The sequence below is a fragment of the Schistocerca serialis genome, chromosome 9, assembly GCF_023864345.2.
Source record: "Schistocerca serialis cubense isolate TAMUIC-IGC-003099 chromosome 9, iqSchSeri2.2, whole genome shotgun sequence".
NCBI classification, from domain to species: domain Eukaryota; kingdom Metazoa; phylum Arthropoda; class Insecta; order Orthoptera; family Acrididae; genus Schistocerca; species Schistocerca serialis.
In genome coordinates this window covers 375,110,119-375,135,938 of record NC_064646.1, presented here as the reverse complement: position 1 = coordinate 375,135,938, position 25,820 = coordinate 375,110,119, and the positions used below count along the sequence as shown (strand labels likewise).

Here is a 25,820-nt window from a genome sequence, read left to right as displayed (position 1 = left end):
TCTGTATAATTTTCATGCCAGAGGTTCGGAATAGCTTGTATACGTGTATATTTCACTGTATGGAACAACTATTGAAGAATACAGAATGTAGCATTTTGTTTAGGATGTGTTTCAGACGTACCGTAATCTTTTTCCAGCAGTAGCGACCTACCGAGGAACGTTGTCTATCGGCTCAGTCTGACTGCAGACGACGTTGAGTCGCTATTCCAATAAAAGAAAGCCCTGTTTAAATTCGTAGGCTTCCACACTCGGTGTTAGTTCGTCTAAAATAGTTTTGAGCGTTGGGCCACGTAGTTATAAAACGATTTTAAAACTGACGTTTCGACCGTCTTTACAGCTATTCTCTTCACGGCGACTAAACAGCTGCATTGTGAGATTGGTTTATTCGTGTGCGAATGTGCCTTAATGCAGCGACTGATAACCTGCAACTGCATTATGTGGTCAACAGCCTCTATATACACTTAGCTGTTTGTTATAGCATTTATTCTTCGAGGAAGGTTTTCTAGTGTGCGCTGATACAGAGAAGGTAGATTTTGCTTCTATCCATCCTGAAGTATTATAAATAGCTTCTGAAAGGTTCTTGGCCAACTAATCTGCCAAGAAGTATACGCTCTATTTCATTCAAAAAATGTACGAGAGTCGTTCAATAAGTAATGCCCACATTGTTTTAAAAATCCATTAATAATCATAGACAAACGTCCTCATCGGTGCTTCACATTTGATGTTTTTTTATGTGCGCCGGTGAAGTTTCAAACCGTTCTGGCAGAAGGCAGAGCCGTAGTAGAGGGTCAAAATGGTGTCTACATACGACTCACGCTACAAGCAGCGTGCTATGATTGAATTTTTGTGTGCAGAAAAAGAAACCGCTGTAGGAACCTTAATTTCTCTTATCTTCGTGGTCCTCACGAGAAATGTTCGTCGGCAGCAGCAGAACAGTTCTGCAGTCAGCTTCAAATTCTGGTTCTCTAAACTTGCTCAGTTGTGTTCTGTGAAAAGTACGTCGTCTTCCCTCTAAGGATTTCCTATTTGAGTTCACGAAACACCTCTGTAACACTCGCGTGATGACTGAATTTACAGGTAACAAATCTAGCAGCAGGCTTTCGAATTTCTTCCGTGTTTTCCTTTAGTCCAACCTCATGGGGATCCCAAACACTCGAGCAGTACTCAAGAATGGGTCGCACTGGTGTTCTGGATGCGGCCTCCTATACAGATGAACCAATATATCGAAGTCGGAAATTCACCTTCCGTTCAGTTCCTACATGCTCATTCCATTTTATATCGCTTTGCGACGTCACACCCAAATATTTAATCGACATGACGGTGTCAGGCAGAACACTTCTAACCCTGCATTCGAACATTATATTATTTTTCCTACTCAACTACATTTGCATACATTTTTCTAAATTTAGAAGAAGCTGCTATTCGTCAAACGAATAAGACATTTTTTCTAAACTATCTCGTATTCTCTCACAGTCATCTAGCTACAACCCATCCTCACACACCACAGCGTCATCAGCAAACAGCCGCAGATGGCTTCTCACCCTGTCTGTCAGATCATATATGTACACGTAAGTAGAGGATAAGAGCGGTCCAATCACACTTTCCTGGGGCATTCCTGAAGAAATCCTTGTTTCTTATGAACACTCGCCGTCGTGGACGACGTACCGCGCTTTATTACTTCAGAAGTTTTCAAACTACTCATATATCTGGGAGCCTAGCTGTACACTCACACCTTCGCTAACAGTTAGCAATGGGCTACCATGTCTATCGCATTCCGGAAAGCCAGGAATATGGAATCTGCCTGTTGCCCTTCATCCACGGTTCGCAGGATATCGGGTTAGAAAACTGCAACTTAGTTTCGCATGAGCGATGCTTTCTCAGTGATCGCTGATTTGTGGACAGAAACTTCTCCAGCTCAGTTCAGAATATGTTCACGAATTTCGCAACAAACCGATGTTAAGGACGTCATTGTTTTTGTCTTCAGTCAAGAGACTGGTTTGATGCAGTTCTCCATGCTACTATATCCTGGGCAAGCTTCATAATCTCAAAGTAAGTACTGCACCCTACATCCTTACGTCCTTCTGGATCTGCTTAACGAATTCATCTCTTGGTCTCCCTCAACAATTTTTACCCTCCGCGCTGCCCTCCAATACTAAATTGGTGATCCCTTGATGCATCAGAACATGTCCTACCAACCGATCCCTTCTTCTAGTCAATTTGTGACACAAATTCGTCCTCTCCTCAATTCTGTTCGGTACCTCCTCATTAGTTATATGATCTGCCCATCTAATCTTCAGCATTTTTCTGTAGCATCACATTTCGAAAGCTTCAATTCTCTTCTCGTCTATACTGTTTATCGGCCATAATTCACTTCTATTCGTGGCTACACTTCATACAAATACTTTCAGGAAAGACTTCGTCACACTTGGATCTATACTCTATGTGAACAAATTTCTCTTCTTCAGTAAAGCTTTGCCATCGCCAGCATACATTTTATATTCTCTCTACTTCGACCATCATCAGTTATTATGCTGACCAAATAGCAAAATTCATCTGCTACTTTAAGTGTCTTATTTCCTAATCTAATTCCCTCGGCGTCACCTGATTTAATTCGCCTACGTTCCATTATCCTCGTTTTGCTTTTGTTGATTTTTATCTGATATCCTCCTTTTAAGAGACTGTCCATTCCGCTCAACCGCTCTTCCAGGTCCCCTTGTTGAATATCCGGATTGAATAATATCGGGGATAGGCTACAAACCTGTCCCACTCCCTTCCAAACCACAGTTTCCTTCGATTCTTACAACTGCGATCTGGTTTCTGTACAAATTGTAAATAGCATTTCGCTCCCTGTATATTAGCCCTGCCACCTTCAGAATTTGAAAGAGAGCATTCCAGTCAACATTTTCAAAAGCTTTCTCTAATTCTACAAATACTAGGAACATAGGTTTGCCTTTCCTTAAGCTATCTTCTAAGATAAGTCATAGGGTCAGTATTGACTCACGTGTTCCAATATTTCTACGGAATCCGAAATGATCTTCCCAAAGGTCGGATTCTACCAGTTTTTCCGTTCGTCTGTAAACAATTCGTGTCAGCATTTTGCAGCCGTGAGTTATTAAGCTGATAGTTCGGTAATTTTCACACCAGGCACCACTTGTTTCTTTGGGATTGGAATTACTCTATACTTCTTGAAGTCTGAGGGTATTTCGCCTGTCTCATACATCTTGCTCACAAGATGGTTGAGTTTTGTCAGGGCTGGCTCTCCCAAGGCTGTCAGTAGCTCTAATGAATTGTTGTCTATTCCTGAGGCTTCGTTTCGACTTAGGTCTTTCAGTGCTCTGTCAAATTCTTCACTCAGTATAATATCTCCCATTTCATCTGCACTTACGTCCTCTTTCATTTTCATAATATTGCCCTGAAGTACATCGCCCTTGTATAGAACCTCTATATACTCCGTCCACTTTTCTTCTTTCCCTTCTTTGCTTAGAACTGGGTTTCCATCTGAGCTCTTGATATTCTTGCAAGTGGTTCTCTTTCTTCCAAAGGTCTCTTTAATTATCCTGTAGGCAGTACCTATCTTACCCCTACTGCTACATGCTTCTACATCCTCATTTGTCCTCTAGCCATCCCTGCTTAGGCATTTTGCATTTCCTGTCGATTTCATTTTTGAGACGTTTGTATTCCTTTTTGCCTGCATCATTAAATGCATTTTTATATTTTCTCCTTTCATCAATTAAATTCAACATTTCTTCTGTTACCCAAGGATTTCAACTAGCCCTCGTCTTTTTACCTACTTGATCCTCCGCTGCCTTCACTATTTCATCTCTCAAATCTACCCTATATTCTTCTAATGTATTTCTTTCCCCCCTTCTTGTCAATCGTTCCCTAATGCTCTCCCTGAAACTCTCTACAATCTCTCGATCTTTCAGTTTATCCGGGTCCATCTCCTTAAATTCCCCCCTTTTGCTGTGTCTTCAGTTTTAATCTATATTTCATAACCAATAGATCGTGGTCAGAGTCCACATCTGCCCCTGAAATATCTTACAATTTAAAACCTGGTTCCTAAATCTCTGTCTTACCATTATATAATCTATCTGATACTTTCCAGTATCTCCAGGCCTCTTCCACTCATGCAACCTTCTTTCATGATTCTTAAACCAAGTGTTAGATATGACTACGTTATTCTCTGTGCAAAATCCTACCAGGCGGCTTCCTCTTTGATTCCTTACCCCCATTCCCCATTCACCTACTACATTTCCTTCTCTTCCTTTTACTAACATCGAATTGCAGTCACCTACGACTGTTAAATTTTCGCCTCCCTTCACTATCTGAGTAATTTCTTTTATCTCATTTTACATTTCTTCAATCTCTTCGTCCTCTGCGGAGCTAGTTGATATGTAAACATGTACTACTGTGGAAGTTGTGGGCTTCGTATGTATCTTGGCTACAATAATGCGTTCACTATGCTGTTCCTAGTAGCTGACCCGCGCTGTTATTTTTTATTGATTGTTAAACCTACTTCTGCATCACTCCTATTTGATTTTGTATTTATGACCCTGTATTCACCTGACCTGATGTCTTGTTCCTCCTGCCACCGAACTTAACTAATTACCACTATATCTAACTTCAACCTATTCATTTCCTTTTTTAAATTTTCTAGCCTACCTGCCCGATTAAGGGATCTGACATTCGACGCTCCGATCTGTAGGACGCCAGTTTTCTTTCTCCTGATAACAACGTCCTCCTGCGTAGTCCCTGTCCGGAGATCCGAATGGCGGACTATTTTACCTTCGGAATATTTTACCCAAGAGGACGCCATCATCATTTAACCATACATTGAATCTGGATGCTCTCGGGGAAAGTTATGGCTCTAGTTTCCCCTTGCTTTCAGCCGTTCGCAGTACCAGCACAATTAGGCCGTTTTGGTTGCTGTTACGAGGCCAGATCAGTCAATCATTCAGACTGTTGCCCCTGAAACTACTGAAAAGGCCGTTGCCCCTCTTCAGGAACCGCACGTTTGTCTGGCCTCTCAACAGACACCCATCCGTTGTGGTTGCACCTACGGTACGGCTGTTTGTATCACTGAGTCACGCAAGCCTCCCCACCAACGCAAAGGTCCATGGTACGTGGGGGCGTGTTAAGGATATTGATCTTTATGTAATTTTGCGGATCAGTTCTTGCACCTCTTAATTATAAAAGAGGAAAACTTTTAACCGTGTAACTGCTAAAGTTTATTTATATTTGATACCAGTTTCAGAGAATTGTTGCTCTATTTTCCGTGCAAGTATTTAATTCATTTGACTTCAACATGTGGTGTATAAACACCATGTCAGAGTATTTAACAGTAGGCTAACAATAATGACGAATTCTAGCGTCCGTTAAAGTGGCCACATTTGACCAAAGCACATGCAAGAATTACAATAAAAACGTAAAATACGTCAGAGTTACGCGAAAAACAGTATGCAGTAACGTATCAGATATCGCAGAGGGATACATTGTGTGATGTTTCCATCCATGTTAAGCTGACAATGGAGAGAGTGTATGTTGTCAATTACTGAAACAGAATTACTTTTACTTAAAATTAACTTACAAACAAAAAAGTGTTCGTTCAGAAATTTTGTTTATGATATACATTGTTGAGCCAAAATATTACATCTCCATCCACCGCGAGACTGAAGACGGCTAGGGGACATAATGAGTATATGAGCATACAAGAGGAGCAAAGACGAATGGGGATCACGATGGTGATTACACGAAACACAAGTGGAAAAATACACGAACACAAGCGACTTTCAGGAAGCACTGATTGCGATCCAGTGTCTAGGAACGGGAATGTCGGAAACGGCGGAACTGGTCGGCTGTGTGTGTGCTACTGTCGTCAGCATCTATGGAAACTGGTGGAAGGATGGTGAAAGCTTGAAGAAGCGACAATGTATTGGATGTCATTACAGAACGTGGAATTCGGTTGCTTCCCAGTTCTGCAAAGCAGAGCAGACAGCAATGTGTGGCAGATACGATCCCACGGTACAGTACTGGTCCTGGCGCAAGTGTTTCGGTGGACACGTCTGTGCGCGTAGTGCTAAACATGGGGCTGCTCAAGCAGACGATTCCTACTCGTTCCCGTGTCGACCCAACGTCATCCTCTGTTACAATTGCTATGGGCACCGGATTAGTCATATTGGGCCGTGGAACAATGAGAAAGTGTCGATTTGTCTGTAGAGTCACTTTTGTTGTTACACCAGGTCGAAGTCATGTCCAATTACACCATTATCCAGGCGAACGACTGCTCGAAGCACGCACCTCGGCATGCACGTAGGCCAGTGGGGTGTATTATACCATGGATGACGTTCACATAACCTTCAGTTCAATCTGTAGTAGCAATCGGTGACAGCATGAAACCTATAGACTACGTGACCTATAATGCGGACCACCTGCATCCCATGATGCTCCATGTCTTCTCTGACAGCGATGGTTTTTTAGAGCAGGTAATTGTCCGTGTCGCAAGGCCAGCATCGTCCTGCAGTGGCCTGAGTAGCATGGTAGTGAACTCCCGTTTGTGTCTAGGCCACAAAACCCGCACGATTTAAACTTGATGGACCGCATCTGGGATGCTATGGGGCGTCAGATAGCGAACCACGGAGCACTGGACAGCAGTTTTCAGGAACTGAGTGAGCAATGCGAAGACAATTTGTGCCACGTACCTTCGAAAAGCTGTACAGAGTTCCAAAGATTGAGCAACGTGCTACACCACTGGCCATTAAAACTGCTACACCATGAAGAAATGAAGATGGTAAACGGGTATTCATTGGACAAATATATTATACTAGAACTGACATGTGGTTACATTTTCACGCAATTTGGGTGCATAGATCCTGAGAAATCAGTACCCAGAACAACCACCTCTGGCCGTAATAACGGCCTGGGCATTGAGTCAAACAGAGCTTGGATGGCGTGTACAGGTACAGCCCATGCAGCTACAACACGATACCACAGTTCATCAAGAGTAGTGACTGGCATATTGTGACGAGCCAGTTGCTCGGCCACCATTGACCACATGTTTTCAATTGGTGAGAGCTAGAGAATGTGCTGGCCAGGGCAGCAGTCGAACATTTTCTGTATCCATAAATGCCCGTACAGGACCTGCAACACGCGGTCGTGCATCATCCTGCAGAAATGTAGGGTTTCGCAGGGATCGAATGAAGGGTAGAGCCACCGGTCGTAACACATCTGAAATGTAACGTCCCCTGTTCAGAGTGATATCAATGCGAACTAGAGGTGACCGAGACGTGTAACCAATGGCACCCCATACCATCACGCCGGGTGATACGCCAGTATGGCGATGACGAATACACCCTTCCAATGTGCGTTCACCGCGATGTCGCCAAACACGGATGCGACCATCATGATGCTGCAAACAGAACCTGGATTCATCCGAAAAAATGACGTTTACCCATTCGTGCACCCAGGTTCGTCGTTGAGTGCACCATCACAGGCGCTCTTGCCTGTGATGCAGCGTCATGGGTAACCGCAGTCATGGTCTCCGAGCTGATAGTCCATGCTGCTGCAAACGTCGTCGAACTGTTCGTGCAGAAGGTTGTTGTCTTGCAAACGTTCCCATCTGTTGACTCAGGGATCGAGACGTGGCTGCACGATCCGTTACAGCCATGCGGATAGATGCCTGTCATCTCGACTGCTAGTGATACGAGGCCGTTGGGATCCAGCACGGCGTTCCGTATTACCCTCCTGAACCCACCGATTTTATATTTTGCTAACAGTCACTGGATCTCGGCCAGCGCGAGCACCAATGTTGTGATACGATAAACCGCAATCGCAATAGGCTACAATCCGGCCTTTATCAAAGTCGGAAACGTGATGGTACGCATTTATCCTCCTTAGACGAGGCATGACAACAACGTTTCACCAGGCAACGCCGGTCAACCGCTGTTTGTATATGACAAATCGGTTGGAAACTTTCCTCATGTCAGCACGCTGTAGGTGTCGCCACCGGCGCCAACCTTGTGTGAATGCTCTGAAAAGCTAATCATTTGCATATCACCGCATCTTCTTCCTGTCGGTTAAATTTCGCGTCTGTAGCACGTCATCTTCGTGGTGTAACAATTTTAGTGGCCAGTAGTGTATTAAGCATTTAGGCATTAAATTTTGGTTAATCAGTGAAGGTAATACAAGAATTATAGTCTGACCACGAAGAGATTCCATTGAATGAAGTGTACTAGAAGAGTCTTCATGAAACGTTATGACAATTTTCTGTAATTCCGGAAGCGATCTTTGTTAATGCAAATGAAACGGAGATGACTCAGAAGTAAGTCTGCTGTCGGTTCGTTAAATGCAAGATACACGTGTAGTTGGTCTGTAAAGCCGAAAGACTGCCAACCGCCATTCTTTGCCCCTGCAGCTGCCAACAAAATATCTACCGTCCCTACGATACTGCGCGTTCTAGGCGAAATAGTGTCATTCCGTCCCGGTAATAATATTGACTTAAACACTAATAATCGTCACTATCAATCGCTTGTAACGCAACGACAGACGGAAATAGTAATATAGTTGTGGATGTCCGTGTATTTCCGTAACGGCGCAGTGTTTTACGGTAAAGTCAGCATTATTGCGGTATGCGCACCCGAACAGATTCCTCGTTACAGTAGGTCGTGTAAACGAGAATAAAGACAGAAAAGAGTCTGAAAGCAAGTTCTTCAGAGCTATGTCCGGATGGAGTTGGTCCTGTTATCCTCGACTACGTAAACCGGCTTTCGCAACCGGTATGACAAGACCGTGTGTTTTATCTGGAACCAGAAATGCTCGTCACTTTCCATTATACCAGTATGCGGTGAAGGCCAAACTAAAAGTCCTTTATAACTCACATTAAGCGCATTCAGTAACTGTGCCAAGTCATTAAACTTTCTGATAAAGCATAGATACAATAACAATTATCCGAACAGCATGTATTTGGAAGACTACATTCTAGCATTATATCAAATTACTGAGTATCCCATACAGACGACCTATCAGTCTGAGGAGTATTTTGTACGTGAGCTACGTAGATAAGACTTTTCTTCCAGTCTGTATTAGTCTGGCCTCCACTTGGCTACAACTGCATTTATATCGTCGTTCCTCTTAAAAATGGCTCTGCAAGAGTAACACTATGTAATTTTTGATTGATTACGATAATCGTTCATCGATGCTATAGCCAGCCTAATATCCTGGTCATTTCACCCTGTTACACTCTAGCGGAAGTTAAATACCTTGCGGTTGTGCGCCAGGACTACCATATCATCGTCTTAGTTACACTCTTAACGTTAAAGTTGTTTATGTAGTGGATAAGCAGTCATTCCTTACAGCAAGCATTGATCTGAAAGTTTTTCTAATCCATCCCAGTAAATGCACGTAGGCCAAGGGGGAAAAAAGGGCAACTCCACACCAATAAACATTACAGGAGAGTAATTTTAAAAAATAAGAAACTTCATTTTATTTTCAGTACGACACACTTCTGTGGAAAATTGTGTAAATTTATGTGACTGAAAGGGGGAAGAGATGATCTTAAATTATTTGTAGAAAAAATTCTTCTGTCCTATTTTGTTTCAAGATTCTTCCTTCATACTTAAAACACTTTTGTAGAAAATTCACCTCTTCATCACGTTTTTCATGACGTCCTCTGGCAACTTCACAAACTAAAACTGAATCATTCAGGTATACTGTGGTGATCTTTGGTGCATGCAAAGCAGCTTAGTGGGTCACCAGTTCATACCCGATCCCCAGTAATTATTTAGCATTTATCACTTCCCGAAGGTGCTTTTGTTCGTGTACTTTGAAACATTCGATGTTTGTGTAAATGCTTGCACTCCCAACTCAGGAGGTCTATTCTGTTCTGGCTGTCTGTCGCTGTCTCTCAGTTCTAAGCGATGTACTTCTCTGATGGCCCTGCCTTCGGATTTGGATGTGACTGTGGTGTGGACGTGGTAATATGGTTTGCTTACTCCAAATAGCTAAGCTGTTAAAATCTTTTACGATCTTTGATCTTTATGGGCCATGAATATTATCAAAATAGATCAGTTTTCAGCTTCAAGTCTTACTTGGCATGTATGACAGCATTATGAGCCTCTTGTTTTAATTTCGTTAACATTTCACGTGACAAATTTTTAGTACAATTAGTAGATGCAGGTGAGGCAACGTTTTCGACGGCCATAGATAAACTGACTTCATACACCACTAGGCAGGATAAAAAACAATAAAATGCAAGTTTACCGCTGGTCTCCAGATCTTACTAGTACACCGCTATAGCGAACACACTGTTGCTAAAACAACAAGAAACACCATGACCCTGAGCATATGGTTTAGTTACCGCCTTTCTTGCGTGTTCCGTGTGGCGTTTATGGGTGTTATCCTGGAACAGTCTTAAGACATATGACTTTCACTATAGCTGACGTATTTTCCGCGAGAGAATTGCAACCGTGTTAAAAATATTATTACGTGATAATATTAAAAAAAATGGATAGAGCTTATTTCACAATTTCAATTGTACAAAAAAGTGTAACTGAGATTGAGAAATGAGGAATGTATATTATCACTTGATAATATTTTTTTAAGAAAATGACATAGAGCTTATTTTACAAGTTCAATTATTCAAAAAAGTGTAGTGAGATTGAGAAATGAAGAAGCTATGATTTTTTTAAATAAGAAGTTACCCATTTAAAAAGAAGAGAAATAGAATGAAACAAAAGCATAGCTGGTCTGCCAGTCTCTAAACAGGCATTTTGTTTGTTTTGAGGCAGAGAGGACCGGAATCCAAGGTCTCGCGCTTTAATAAACAGCTTTAGCTGTATTTTGTCCTTTATTCTTAGATGACTACGAACTTCCGTAAGTAAGGGCATTCCGTCATCGATATCCGTAGTAACTTAAAAGTTTTACGCCGAGAAAACAAGAGCCACACTCTAAACATCTTAGAAGAGATTGAGATTATGCAACGCATTACTCGTTTTCCACACCAATCGCTAAATGGACAAAGAGAGTTAAAGGACCTTAGAATTTTGGTAAATTTCGAATCTCTAAGTTAGTTGGCATAATACTCTCTTTTTCTTTTACCCGGTTCCCCTCCTTTTTTCCTGGGTCTTCGCATATTTCTCCCTTCCTACCTCTCCCTTCACTACTCACCTCATCACCTCCCCTTTATTACCTTAGGTTTCTTGTGTATCTTCCTTTCATGCTCGTTTTTAAAAAAGTTATCAACTTTTAACTGTACTTAAAAAGTATCAAAATTCACTACAGTCTTTGTTATAACATTTTAGAGACAATAACTGTAGAATTTTGAAGTTTTGTAAAGCTCTTAAGGTTTATTTAGGGGACGCTGTTAGTGGATCTATTCATTTCCCATTATATAACCATATGATGTTCCTCTTGTACGTTATTAAACGCCATAGGTTTATGATTTTCTTTTAGATTAGCATAATCCACTGGCGTCCCTAAAAAATGAACACTATCATGTTCTATTGTTTTTAAATCGTTTTTGTATTTGGATAGCGCAATATTCCTTACTCTCATTCACCGTTCATAAGTTCCGCCAAAAGATCACCGATTATTCAGTTGTGGCCTCGCATCATCAGCGCATGCCAGAGCGGCCTATGGCCCAGCTATTTTCTTTCAGCCGGCCGGAGTGGCCGAGCGGTTGTAGGCGCCTCAGTCTGGAACCGCGCGACCGCTACGGTCGCAGGTTCGAATCCTGCCTCGGACGTGGATGTGTGTGATGTCCTTAGGTTAGTTAGGTTTAAGTAGTTCTAAGTTCTAGGGGACTGTTGATCTCAGATTTTAAGTCCCATAGTACTCAGAGTCATTTGAACCATTTGTGTTTTCTTTCATGTCGGCACTAAAGAGACAGCACGCGGCCGCGTCCCCAGTTGCATATAGACCGAAGAAGTGGTAAGTGTGTTATTTGGGTGTCAGTAAGCTATTTACCTGGCGCATTTAGTCCAGGTTACTTAGAATATCCCTCAATTTTACTGCAGTCACTCCTTGGTTTGTTCATGCTAGCCGCGTGTTAGGCCTTAATAGTTTCTCATATATTTTAAACTTACCAGTGGATCACTATGGTATAATTTTTTTAGGCTCCATCAATCGTACTGGATAGGAATACATGCATCCAGCTGTTTTAGCAGTTTTATTTTGACAAATAACGAATGCTGGCTTCCAAGTTCCGAGCTTAACTTTAACTTTTTAGTTATGTGAGTAAGAGTATGTTAACATTCTTATGTAAAAGCATTTACAAGATTAAAAAAAAAAGAAACTTTTAAATATTTCAAATATTTTTAGAGAATTATCATATCAGTGGATGTGTTAGGGTTGTTACTCCTTCGTTATATATTGTTTTGCAGAGGTTCACCTGAAGACGTGGCTCCTAGTGCCATGAAACTGGTAGCCATGTACAAATAAAGGGATAAATACAGATGAAGCCGTTTCAAAATGGTTCAAATGGCTCTGAGAACGATGGGACCTAACTTCTGAGGGCATCAGTCCGCTAGAACTTAGAACTACTTAAACCTAACTAACCTAAGGACATCACACACATCCATGCCCGAGGCAGGATTCGAACCTGCGACCGTAGCGGTCGCGCAGTTCCAGGCTGAAGTGCCTAGAAACACTCGGCCACACCGGCCGGCATGAAGCGGTTTATTGATAACCAAGAAAATTACTTATTGCTGCGGTTGTCCTGTCTCCAAGGTTGTCTCTGCACCCACAGTTTAAAAGCAGCATCAAACTGCATCTCACTTTGTACGCCCGGTTGACATCTATCTCTACAGTACGCAAGCCACCCATCCACCATCGTATCCCCACCATTCCTATCCCATATGTGGATGGCGCTAGGAGAGAACGACTGGTGGTAACCATCCGTATGAGCTGCGAATTAATGTACTTTTCCTGTCTCGGTCGTTTTGTGAGATCTGTATAAAACGAATTAATACGTTGACTGACTTCTAGGAACGTACGTTCTCTGCATTTCAGCAGTAAACTTGTACATAATGCACAGCGCCTACTATAGCGTCAGCCACTGCAATGACTATCGCTGTTAATGCTCCCTAGACAATGAACGTATCTATAACGAAATGCGTTCTTCTCCTTAGAATATTCTCTTTAGCTCCTTACCCTCACAAACAGATGAGCGGTATTCACGAATCGGTCGAACGACGATGTTGTGAGCTGTCTCTTTCGTGGATGATATATATTTCCCAAGAATTCATCTTTGAATCTGTCTGGTATTGATTTTTCCTATGTCTAATTTTGACGGCCTTTCCACTTGAAGTCACTCCGGTCGGGTATAACTAGCCGCCTTGCGGTTGTCGCTGTTTGCAGTTCATTGGCAATCATATACAACAGTAATGGATCACTAGACAGCATTGAATCAGAATTAGTCAGATCCTTGAGAGAACCAAGTATGATGAAAGTATTCCACCTTCTGTGCAAGACATTTGAGACAGGTGACACACACTCAGACTTCAAGAAGGATTGTTTAAAAAAAGGCAATTATTGACAGGTTTGAATACTACCAAACCGTCAGTTAAATGCCATGGCTGCAAAATACTGACACGAAATCTTTACAGAAAAACGGAAAACTAGTAGAAGCCAACCTCGTGAAAGATCAGGTCGGGTTCCGGAGAAATACAAGAATATGAGTGGGGATACTTTTGTGTTAACAGAAGAGCCAACACCGTGTTATGAGTGGAGGCCGTAATGCACGTGTTTTAGCTCACGCAAGCTGGCGTGAGGAGGGAAGAACTATACTGACGTGAGGTCTGGAACATGACAGTGAATGAGAATTTAGAAAGCGGACGTAATTAGTTTGATACTTTAATCCATTAATGATGAACGTCGCTCTTGACCATACATTATTCACAATATTATCTGTTCAGAATACATTCTGGAAGATAGTAATTATAGTAACTTAATATGGCGCCTTGCTAGGTCATAGCAAATGACGTAGCTGAAGGCTATGCTAAACTGTCGTCTCTGCAAATGAGAGCGTATGTAGACAGTGAACCATTGCTATCAATGTCGGCTGTACAACTGGGCGAGTGCTAGGGAGTCTCTCTAGACTAGATCTGCCGTGTGGCGGCGCTCGGTCTGCAATTCACTGATAGTGGCGACACGCGGGTCCGACGTATACTAACGGACCGCGGCCGATTTAAAGGCTACCACCTAGCAAGTGTGGTGTCTGGCGGTGACACCACAGATACTGTGACCCTACAACACTGGCTGAAATAGAATGTGGTACACAATGAAGTACCCGCCTTATGTAGCACTTCCGCCGCTAATCCGTAAGTCCCCAATTATTTATTTGATGTATTCCAGTCTCTGCCCTCCCCTACCGTTTTTACCCTCTACAGCTCCCCCTAATACCATGATAATTATTCCGTAACGTCTTAACACAAGTTCTATAATCCTTTCACTTCTTCTCGTCCGCGTTTTACACATGTTATTTTCTTCGTCGATTCTGCTAGGCACCTACACATTCCTTATAGTATCAGTCCATCTAATATTCAGCATCTTCCTGAAGCACCACGTCTCAAGCGCTTTGATTTCCTTCCTTTCTGGTTTTGCCACAGTCCATGTTTCACTATCATACAGTGCAATCTACCAAACGTACATTCTCTGAAAAGTCTTTCTCAGATTAAGGCCGATATTTGATACATGGCGACCCGTCTTCGACAGAAATGCCCTCTGTTTCTGCTAGTCTCCTTTTCATATCCTCCTTGCTTCGTCCGTTATCTGAAATTTTGCTTCCAAGATAGCAGAATTCCCTAACTTCGTCTGCTTTGCGGTCATCAGTACCGACGATAAGTTTATCAGTAATCTCGTTTCTGCTACTTCTCACTACTTTCGTCTCTCCTCGCTTTACTCTCGGCCCATATTCTATACTCAGTACATTGTTGATTCCTTTGAAAGTGTTCTGTTATTGTTCTTCACTTTCAGTGAGAATAGGAATTTCATGAGCGTATCTTATGACTGATATCCTTCCACCTTGAATTTTAATCCCACTCTTTAACATTTGGTTTACTTCAGCACCGCTTGTTCGATGTATAAATTGAACACTTCTCTCACCCCCTCTGTATCTAGACTAAGTCTTCGCGTATCCCTTTTAAAATACTGAAATTTCCGTGCCACGTTCAAACTTCTGGCATTCCACACTGCAACTAGTAGTGTGTTACCCTCTCATTGGTTATTCAGTCTTTTTCTCCCGGTCTTCCTTGGCAGTACCCTACCAGAGATCGGAAGAGGGGACTAATCCGGAATCTTGTGCCAAAGGAGACAGTATCATGACAATTTTCCAACTTCAGGCCACATGTCCTGCGGCTCCTCGTTGTGTCTCTTTAACGTCGAGGTATCTGTTGTTTTCTGCTCGCTTCCTTCGCCTAATAGGAGCTGTTTCCCACCCCAACAACAAGAGGTTGCTCTTACAAGCTCTGCCCGCTCCTCCGGCCTCTGTGACAAGGCAGTTGGCAGAACAAGCGAGCCTCCTTATACCGGCATTCCCCGACAACGATTGCCAACGATTTCAAAATTTAAGCAGTGAGTGGGATCGTGCCCGGAACCCAGGGCGATTAGGCAAAGGTGCTACCACTAGACTAAGGGTACTATTTCTCCAACAAAACACGGCAGTTAATGATTAAATGTTCATTACATTCGAACCTGAAATGCATCAATAACATCAGTATAAGGTGTGACCCTAAAGGGCAGGGATACATTCTTATACTCTTTGTGGCAGGGGTAAAATACAGGGAGCGAAAGGCTATTTACAATTTGTACAGAAACCAGATGGCAGTTATAAGAGTCGAGGGACGTGAAAGGGACGCAGTGGTTGGGAAGGGAGTGAGACAGGGTTGTAGCCTCTCCCAGATGCTATTCAATCTGTATATTGAGCAAGCAGTAAAGGAAACAAAAGAAAAATTTGGAGTAGGTATTAAAATCCGTGGAGAAGAAATAAAAACTTTGAGGTTCGCCAATGACATTGTAATTCTGTCAGAGACAGCAAAGGACTTGGAAGAGCGGTTGAACGGAATGGACAGTGTCTTGAAAGGAGGGTATAAGATGAACATCATCAAAAGCAAAACGAGTAAAGGAGTTTTGCTATTTGGGGAGCAAAATAAGTGATGATGGTCAAAGTAGAGAGGATATAAAATGTAGACTGGCAATGGCAAGGAAAGCGTTTCTGAAGAAGAGAAATTTGTTAACATCGAGTATTGATTTAAGTGTCAGGAAGTCATTTCTGAAAGTATTTGTATGGAGTGTAGCCACGTATGGAAGTGAAACATGGACGATAAATAGTTTAGTAAAGAAGAGAATAGAAGCTTTCGAAATGTGGTGCTACAGAAGAATGCTGAAGATTAAATGGGTAGGTCACATAACTAATGACGAGGTATTGAATAGAATTGGGGAGAAGAGGAGTTTGTGGCACAACTTGACTAGAAGAGGGGATCGGTTGGTAGGGCATATTCGGAGGCATCAAGGGATCACAAATTTAGTACTGGAGGGCAGCGTGGGGGGTAAAAAACGTAGAGGGAGACCAAGAGATGGATACACTAAGCAGATTCAGAAAGATGTAGGCTGCAGTAGGTACTGGGAGATTAAGAAGCTTGCACAGGAGAGCTGCATCAAACCAGTCTCAGGACTGAAGACCACAACAACAACACAACTCTTTGTTGCATGGAAGCAAGTGGCTTGCGAATGTCATTTTGAGGAAGTTCATGCTGTGCCAGAAAAACATGTTGTGTCAGTTAACGAATACCGCAGTCTGGAGGCTGACATGAAAGTATATGTCTCCTCATCCGATTGCAGACATGGATTGACGATAAATCACGGGGCTTGTTCTGCCAGTCGAGTATCTGTACATTCTGCTAGGCGATTGTGATGTGACTGAAGAGCAGTGATTGCATTAGCCTGCTGTAATACGCCATTTGCTGCAGTGATAATGAAGGATGCTAAAACAGACGTTACTCTTCTTGCCAAAAAGTAGAGAGTATTCAGCGATCCTTCAACAAATGTTAGATCAGTCGTTTTGCACATCCACTGACTCCTCACATGACGGTTCGAGCGGTAGGAGAGGGGTTGATCTCTGAGAATCGCAGCTTTCAGTGACCATTCACTTGGTCGTTGGCTGACCGCTGTGACCGAGCGGTACTAGGCGCTTCAGCCCGGAACCGCGCTGCTGCTACGGTCGCAGGTTCGAATCCTGCCTCGTGCATGGATGTGTGTGATGTCCTTAGGCTAGTTAGGTTTAAGTAGTTCTAAGTCTAGGGGACTGATGACCTTAGATGTTAAGTCCCATAGTGCTTAGAGCCATTTTAACCTGGTCGTTTACGGAAATGTTGGTGTCGATTTGACTGCCACAGACGGTTAGCGAGACTCATCACCGAACAACGCAGGATGCCATTCAGCGTCCCAGTTGACTGTGGTGTAGAGTCAGCGATAAAAGATACATGGCAATCAAAAATGGTTCAAATGGTTCTGAGCACTATGGGACTTAACTTCTGAGGTCATCAGTCCTCTAGAACTTCGAACCACTTAAACCTAACTAACCTAAGGGCATCACACACATCCATGCCCGAGGCAGGATTCGAACCTGAAACTGTAGCGGTCGCACGGCTCCAGACTATAGCGCCTAGAAACGCTCGGCCGCTGCGGTCGGCACATGGCAATCCAATCCATCTTTCAGTAATCTGTTGCCGACAGGCGTGATGGAACTCTGACTGTAATTCTCGCCCGGATTAACAGCTGTTGTCATCCACTTAATCGCATCGGCCAGTCGAACAGTCATAACATCTTCTCGTGATGTAAAAGAACTACAGTCTTCCTTCCTTGCCACACTGTTGTCCAGACTCTAAATCGTCACCAGACGTTCTGCAGGCGCTGTACTCCAGTCTACCGTCTGTCCAATCTGCCTGCAAGCTACTCCCAAGTCCCTTATACTAATGATTCGACCTTTCTCAAAGTTCTTATGATGGCGATAAGGTGCACATGCACATCACCTGGACACGCGCTTTTGTTATTTCCTCCCGAACACTTCCTGTAATGCTAGTCACACCGTCACTTACACCATTCATTATCTGCAGCAACCAAATTTTTCTGTTCTGAAATATTTACAATAAGCTCGTATAAGAATGCAATTTTAATCAATATACATCAAAAACATGGAAATGATGGAGCGCCAGTGTGGTAGCGTTCGGTCGAGGTGTTCACGATTTACCACCTTCCACATCCATCATTGTGTGTATTAATCAGCTACAAAGGCTCATTTTATCTCTTTTTCAGCTCCATAATGTAATTTTTTACCACCGACAAAGTAGTAATTCGTTATCTTTTCTTTTCAGCTGCTGAAATGAAGACGTGCAAGCAGACCGATCCACAGTACGTCCAGTGTCTCAAGATTGCGCTCCAGGACTCTGTACCGACGCTTGTGAAAGGTATGAATTTGAACTATGGCCTCTGCTGCGGCAAAAGCACATAGCCTTTAATAATACTGCAATGTGACACACGAGAATTTCCTTCAAGGTATCAAATACAAACTATACACTATTAATTAGAAAGGGCACAAAATATCTGAAGTTGTGACAATACGGACGGTTTGAAATCAGAAACAAAAATGCTGAAGAGTGCTATCAAATTATATTTTGCGAGTCATTAATCTTTCGACTTTTTTTATGCCTTCTCCATATCTTCCTGTCATGTTCTAATCTTCCCATTTCTATAAAGCTGTACCACTCAGCATCTTCTACGTTCGGTTTTGCATTCTTTAGTACGATTTTTTTTGAATCGGCAGTCTCGTGATCGGTTTGATGCGGTCCAACACGAATTCCTCTCCTGTGCCAAGTCTTGCAACCTACGTCGTCAATTATTTGCTGGATGTATTCCAATCACTGTTTTCCTCTACAGTTTCTGATCTCTACAGTCAGCTCCCTCTAGTACCATGGAAGACATTCCCTGATTTCTCAACAGATGTCGTATCATTCTGTCCCTTCTCCTTGTCAGTGTTTTCCACAGATTATTCGATCCTGCGCAGAACCTCCTCATTCTTTACCTTATCAGTTCACCTAATTTTCAACATTCGTCTGTAACTCCGTATCCCAAATGCTTCGATTCTCTTTCCAGTTTTCGCATTGTCCATGTTTCACTACCACAAGTTAAGCCTATGTTTGAAACTAGTAGACTTCTCTTGGGCAGGAAAGCCCTTTTTATCAGTGCTAGTCTACGCTGGTTCTTTCCCTGATAGGGTAACTGTTTTTGTGTGCTGTAGCAGATATGCCATTATTTTGCCCTTGTTCTGGTAAGGAATACATTCCTCATTTTATTTAAGTGTTTTATTTATTTAATCTGATGTGATTAAGACCATCAGGCCTCTCTTACATTGGACCAGTATTTCATGCGCCGAATACCTCTTTTACGTCACAGGTCCCTAAAACATAATTTTAATGTGACAAATACCACGGTGTCCAAAATTAAAACAACAAATGGAAATTCTGCAAGGTTGGGACTATTTCGGGACAAAACAATATAAACAGGTGATAGCAAAATAGAAATAATGTATAGAATACAGAACGTAAATAACTGCAACATGAAGAACAGTAGACGAAAATGTTTTTTGTTTTTTTCCAACTTAACAGACTTGCACATACATTCCGACAACCGGTTGTTGTGCTCAAAATGAGGTGTGACCACTTCTGGCAGCAATAGAGGCTTGACGACGATGGAGCATGCTGTGAATAGCCTCATCAATGTGATGTTGAGGCAATAAAGCCCATTCTTGCTGTGGAGCTGCTCTCAAGTCTTGGAGAGTGGTTAGTGGATGTTGAAGTGATGCAACCTGTCTCCCTATTGCATCCTAGACATGCCCTATGGGATTCAAATCGGGAGAGCAAGCAGGCCACGCCATGCGTGCATTACCTTTCGTTTCCAAGAAAACATCAACCACTCGTGCTCTATGAGTTCGGGCATTATTGTCCATCAGTACGACGACTGTGTTAACAGCACCTCGCAGCAACCGTACGTGAGGTCCCAAGACCTCGTCATGGTACCTGTGCCGATTCACCAATACAATTTCATGAAGAAGTGTTCGAGTGGTCAACAAAATCCCTGCCCACGCTATTAAGAATCTTCCTCGATATTGGTCTCTTTTCACAATGTTTGGATTCCAAATTAGTGTTCCACATTCCCTTCAGATGCCAATGCGTCGAGAATCACTCTCCAGATTAGATAGGGACTCATTTGCGAAAAGAACATTGGCCCACCGTTCGCCTGTGCGGGTGGCATCTTGACGACTGCACGTAACACGTTCCCTTCTGTGAAGACGCATCAGAGGTACACATACAGCAAGTCTCCGCCAAAAAAGGCCACTCTGCCGAAGCCTTCTGTACACCGTTTGTCTCGATACAACAGTCCAGTGGATGCTGCGAGGTTAGATGCCAGTTGCCGTGCAGTACTAAGACGGTACCGTCGTGCCCTTACAGCCAAGTAACGGTCCTCTCTTTTTGATATCACACGTGGTCGGCTTTGAACTGGTCTTTGGATACTTTTTCGGTCTCTATAAATTGTCGCCACATCCGAGAAATAACAGAACGATTCACACTAAGCCTTCGGGTCACATCAGTTGTCCTGTTTCCATTCTTCCTATGGTCCTCCACCACAGAGAGTTTGGTAGACGTGTTCTATGTGTGATACTCCACCGTCTGGGACTGTGTATACACCGATTGTGGATGTAGGACTAGCCGGCAAACACTACTCAGTTTGATAGGTGCCCTGACGTCATCATTGGCGTGGTTTTCCGTTGACCGGAATGCCATCTTCTGTGCAGAACACGACCGTACGGACATCTGTTGACAATCTGTATGATTATATCGCGAATTAGACACAGGACGGGAAAATAGAGATTTGTTGCTTTAGTTTTGGACACCAATATAGTATTAAATTGATATAGTATTAATATGATACACGTGTCTGTAGTGGCAATGTGAGTAAATAATACTGGCTATCAACTAATAAAGTTAACACTGGCAGCATTTATACTACGGCTTCTGGCACTACTAATTGTTTTTACGTGATCGATTTTGATCTTAATTTCTGCGTAGGACATTTCTTTCAATTTTGTTGTTATTTCCCACTTTAGATATCAATCATATCACTAGTCTCGTTTTTAGCATTTTCATCAAATTTGTCTTATACTTGTCTGTCACTAACTCATATTCTGTGTTAAGTGAATCTTCCATTCCATTACTTCGGGACTATACGCCATATTCTCAACCAGTTAGAAGATCTACTAAAATTCCTGGCATTTTCTTTTATATTATCATATACAGTATCATATTTTCTAATCTTTTAGCCTGACACTAAACAGTAAAATTTTGCAATGAAACAGAAGTTTCATATTTCATTTGTAAGCTGATAGAAAAATAGTATTTTCCGTAAGAATTTTGTAACATTTTAACAACACAGTGTGCGTAAAAAGTCTTGTACATAAAGTTATTTTCCAGGTCTTCAATCGTAGCTGTATAGGTACTGTAACCGATGATTATGGGTTTGAAAATAGTACCGCAATGTGAAGAGACTCTACATCAGTAAGTGCTGGTAACTAGACAGCTGTTATACTGTACATACGAATATGGCTTGCACATCTACAGTTATATACTTACTCCGCATTCCACTGTGCAGTGCGTGGTAGAGATAATCCAGTGCCAATATTAACGATCTTCTATTCAACTGCATTCGAGTACTGAGCGACAGAAAAATAATTTTTTTCTGACTCTGTGCTCATCTTAATCTCTCCTATATTACCCTCGTAAATTCCTGCTAGAGCCATACGTCTGTATCAGAAAAACTTTCGCACAATCTTAGTCGTTTACTGATTTCCTAAGGTGATCCGCCAGGGTTTCACCTGAGTAACGTTGTGTTCTTTCCAAACATTCTCGTTTAATACCTCTGATACACATTAGTATGAGCTAATCCAGCGTGTTAAAATATCAGAAGGGTGCCCCTGAGTTTGCTTGATGTCTGCTGTCACCCCTACTTAATAAAAACCCCAAACACTACATGTGACCGAGATGAGCCAATGCTGAGGCGGTGGAGTCCTCCCGCGAGAACGACGATTCAAAACCCATATGGCTATCCGTGACTCCCCTAAATGGCTTGAGGCAGCTGCCGGTATGATGCCTTAGAAAGTTCACCGCCCAGTTTCCTTCACTGTACGTCGGCAATCCGACTTGCGAGTGCAGAATTTCTCGTCTGTTCCGACTCCCCGATTGCCCTTTACTGTCTACGACGCTTGTAACAAGCAGATAAAGTAGTTCAGAAATACAGGACGCCCTGTTCCATCTACAGAGCCTGCAGAAGGAGATGTCTTCCTGCTGGGTGTCAGAGTACATGGGCAGTAAGGGGAACGAAAGGGTGGACGTAGCAGCCAAGGAGGCATGTCGCGATCCTCAGTTAGGTCAGTGTGCCATCCCTCCACATGTCAACGCCTCGCCGTCGAGGTACAGAGACATGCGTGGATGGGAAGAAGACTTAGCTTCTTGCTCCGCTGAGAGGATTCTCCCACGTGTGGTGCTTGTGGCGTACAGTTTACGGTACACCACATTTTAGCAGAGGGTGTTTTGTATTCATACAAGAGGACAGCAGATCATTCGTCAACTGATTTTCCATTAATTTTAAATGACAATCATATGAATGTGGCACGTCTTTCCAAAATTTGTACGACATGCCTCCTGTTACCTGATAATTTAGGGTGACGTTTGTAATGTCTTATCAGGGTGGCTGGCTTATTCGTACCAAAATCAGTAAAAAGTGAACACTTATAGAATCAGTTTATTGTCCATCTGTGTGTGTGTGTGTGTGTGTGTGTGTGTGTGTGTTTGTGTGTGTGTGTCTATCTGTCCGACGGTTAAGACCATTTTTCTCAAGAATGTGTAAACGTATCAAATTTATGTCTCCAGTTCCTTGTCAATGTAAGGAATTCCATGAAATCAAAAGTTACGGCCATATATGTCGCTATAAGTGATAATCGCAAATTCACTCAATAAAACATGTAGAGTAGTCGCTGTTGATCTAGAATCATGAAATTTGGCAAGAAGGTAGATTTCACAGTCAAGTAAAGGAAGATCCGAAAGTAGTCGACTTGTAATTATACCAAATAAAAAAAATATGTTTTTGGCATTACAGAGTTGCATTACATTCGTAACCTGCCAAAAATCTCTGGACGTAGTGTAGGGATTTTGATCTGGTTTTCAGCAATACGTAGAGTGATTCACGAGGAAGGTTTGTGTGTGTGATTTACAAATACTTCGTGCTAATTGACTGAGCTACTATGAAATGAAGTATCCTTCAGCTGTGAGAACGATACGTGTGACATCTAGCAGTGATAGGCGTCAGGCTGCTCCACTGCTGTACCGACAATCTATGCCTACTAAATGTACAGCATCTGTAATATTTCGAAGCAAGGTAATACTGGTAACTGATACAGGATTGCACTTCCATTGTTTCGGATAAGGTCCAATATCCCTTAAAACATCGATTGAAGTCTTCCACAGAACAACTGGACGTTTATATAACAACAATGGCCAGCCTTACCGTTTTCTTCTCTGGAGACTTCCGTCAAATCTTACTGGTAATTGCAACACAGAGAGCGGACGAAGACAGTCCACCTGCAATCCCTATTTAATATAGCACGTTAATGTACGTCCAAAATTAACGAATTAAATGAAAAATTCCAATGGTGAATGTAAATTTGCACAAAAAACTAAAAAAAAACTTTAAATTAAAAAATTCTTGAAAGTCATAGAATTTCTTCGACCGTTGTCATGCATGTATGGATATTGACAACAGGCATCATGGCCCGGGGACATCAGCTGGTTAAGTAATTGTCAGTGTCCATGTGACTCACCGGCAGCCGCGTAACTTAAGATGTTATTTTATTTTGAAGGTTACCAGTTTCAGCATTTCACTACGCCGTCTTGGAGAGATGCGTATACATATGGGGTCTGAAGGTGGCATAGTGAAATGATGAAACTGGTAGCCTTCCAAATAAAATAAAATAAAAAACGTCTTAAGTTTCACGACTGTTGGTGAATTTGATTGACATTTATGGGCAAATATCGTCCAAATTCTTGATGTCCTGGTTGGATGGACTGTCTATATACATTATTAAGTTTTTACAGCAACCTCGGTTCACGCGCCCTATTCGCACATATCCCGATGTTCTCTGCAAATGATCAGCTAACCACAAATTCCCTTCAATCTACTTTATTTTTCCTGTTGTTTTACTTAGACTGACTTAACAATTTTAGACCATCTGAATAATTTTAATGCAAGTTTTCATTATGTGAGCTAGAGAGACTATGCGGGTGATCATGTGTGAGATCTCTTTACCCCATCTTCCTCGCTTTAACTACACTACTTTCTCCTAATTTCGTATGGTTGATAACAACCTCATCCTCGAAGGCCCCTAGCCGACAACCATCCCGCCCCCCTTCCACACACACTAACACAATACTACTATTTGCTCCCTGTCTAACGATTTCGTTAAACTCTAACGTTCCTTCCTTACTTTTAGACTCTCTGGCAACATCCTAGAAATGGTCGCTCTTGTATACCATTTCCTTTGGAAAAGAACTAGATTTTCCCAGATCTGTTTCAAAAATCTTGCCTAATAACGACGTAGGACTTTGTCCCATTTCATTTTGCACCTTAGAGTTACCCTTTAAACGGCTTAACGTAAAAGACATGTTAACCACTGATGTTGTAATTGGATACCATTGGGTGCTTTCTCTTTGTTATAGATCTTGTCTTGCATCTATCCACATTTAAAGCGAGATGCCATTGTCTACAACAAGCGGAAGTTTAGTTGAAAGCTTTCTGCACTTCCTTCTGCTCGTCGAACAAAGATACATTCTCGTAGGCGGCAGCATCAACGCCGAACAATCGGATAGGGCTGCTGTCCCTATCGGAAAATTTATTTACGTATATTCCCAGAATTATAGATCCTATTACGCACCTATAAGGGACGGCGTTGCAGCTCCACAGGAAATCTGACGTCGCCATTATGCGCAGGTGTTCGCAGTCTCGGCACGCAGCCTATCGACCCGCTCAAGATTGTGGCGCTCAGCATCGCCGAGGAGAAGAACAAGCCGGTCGCCGTCAACCTCGACTTCTCTGACGTCACCGTCTCCGGCGTCGGCAGCTTCGTCATTGACGCCGTTGAGTGAGTACTCAGCACGAAAAATCACTGCAAAGAGTGAACTGGACGATGGCGATTGCTATACTGAGAGAGGAACCGCGGCCGTTCTTCATCAACGATTTCGTCCGAATTTATGGTATGTGCAGGGCCTGGTCAGACATAAAAGTGACAGACGTAGGTGGTCCAGACGGCCAAGTGTTTAGAAAAAGAAGCATTCTTGCGTGGGTCGACCGACGCGTGAACCGTTTAGATTCTAGGCTCCGGTTGGTGCAGCGGGCAGAGTACATATTGGTAATCTCAGAGTTGTGGGGTCCACTCTATATGCGGGAGGTTTTTTTTCTTAAATTTTTAGGCTATTTGCACTACAAATAAACCGAAATAATGGTATACATATTGCATTTATTAAAATTTTCATATCATGCATCAAAAAGAAACGCAGAGGAAAATTTGAATTGCAAATAAATTTCCGAGAAAAGATTCTACTTATAGCGTCCACGACGCACCTTGCTAATAACTTTCCAAGACAGAATAGTAATTAAAGTGTACGTGTCACAGTATTCTGTTAGTTGCACTTTATCCTACGAGTAGCCCCCGGCAGGTAATGCAACCA

General features: G+C 42.5%; 1 protein-coding gene across 1 annotated transcript in view; it reads left to right on the top strand.

Annotated features, from left to right (window-relative positions):
• Nucleotides 1-25,820, top strand: part of LOC126419259 (protein takeout-like) — a 51,432-nt gene that overhangs the window by 5,861 nt on the left and 19,751 nt on the right. The window contains exons 2-3 of the mRNA XM_050086415.1: nt 18,363-18,455; nt 25,084-25,234. Of these exons, the coding sequence (XP_049942372.1) occupies nt 18,363-18,455; nt 25,084-25,234 (244 nt within the window). The remainder of the gene's footprint in view (nt 1-18,362; nt 18,456-25,083; nt 25,235-25,820) is intronic.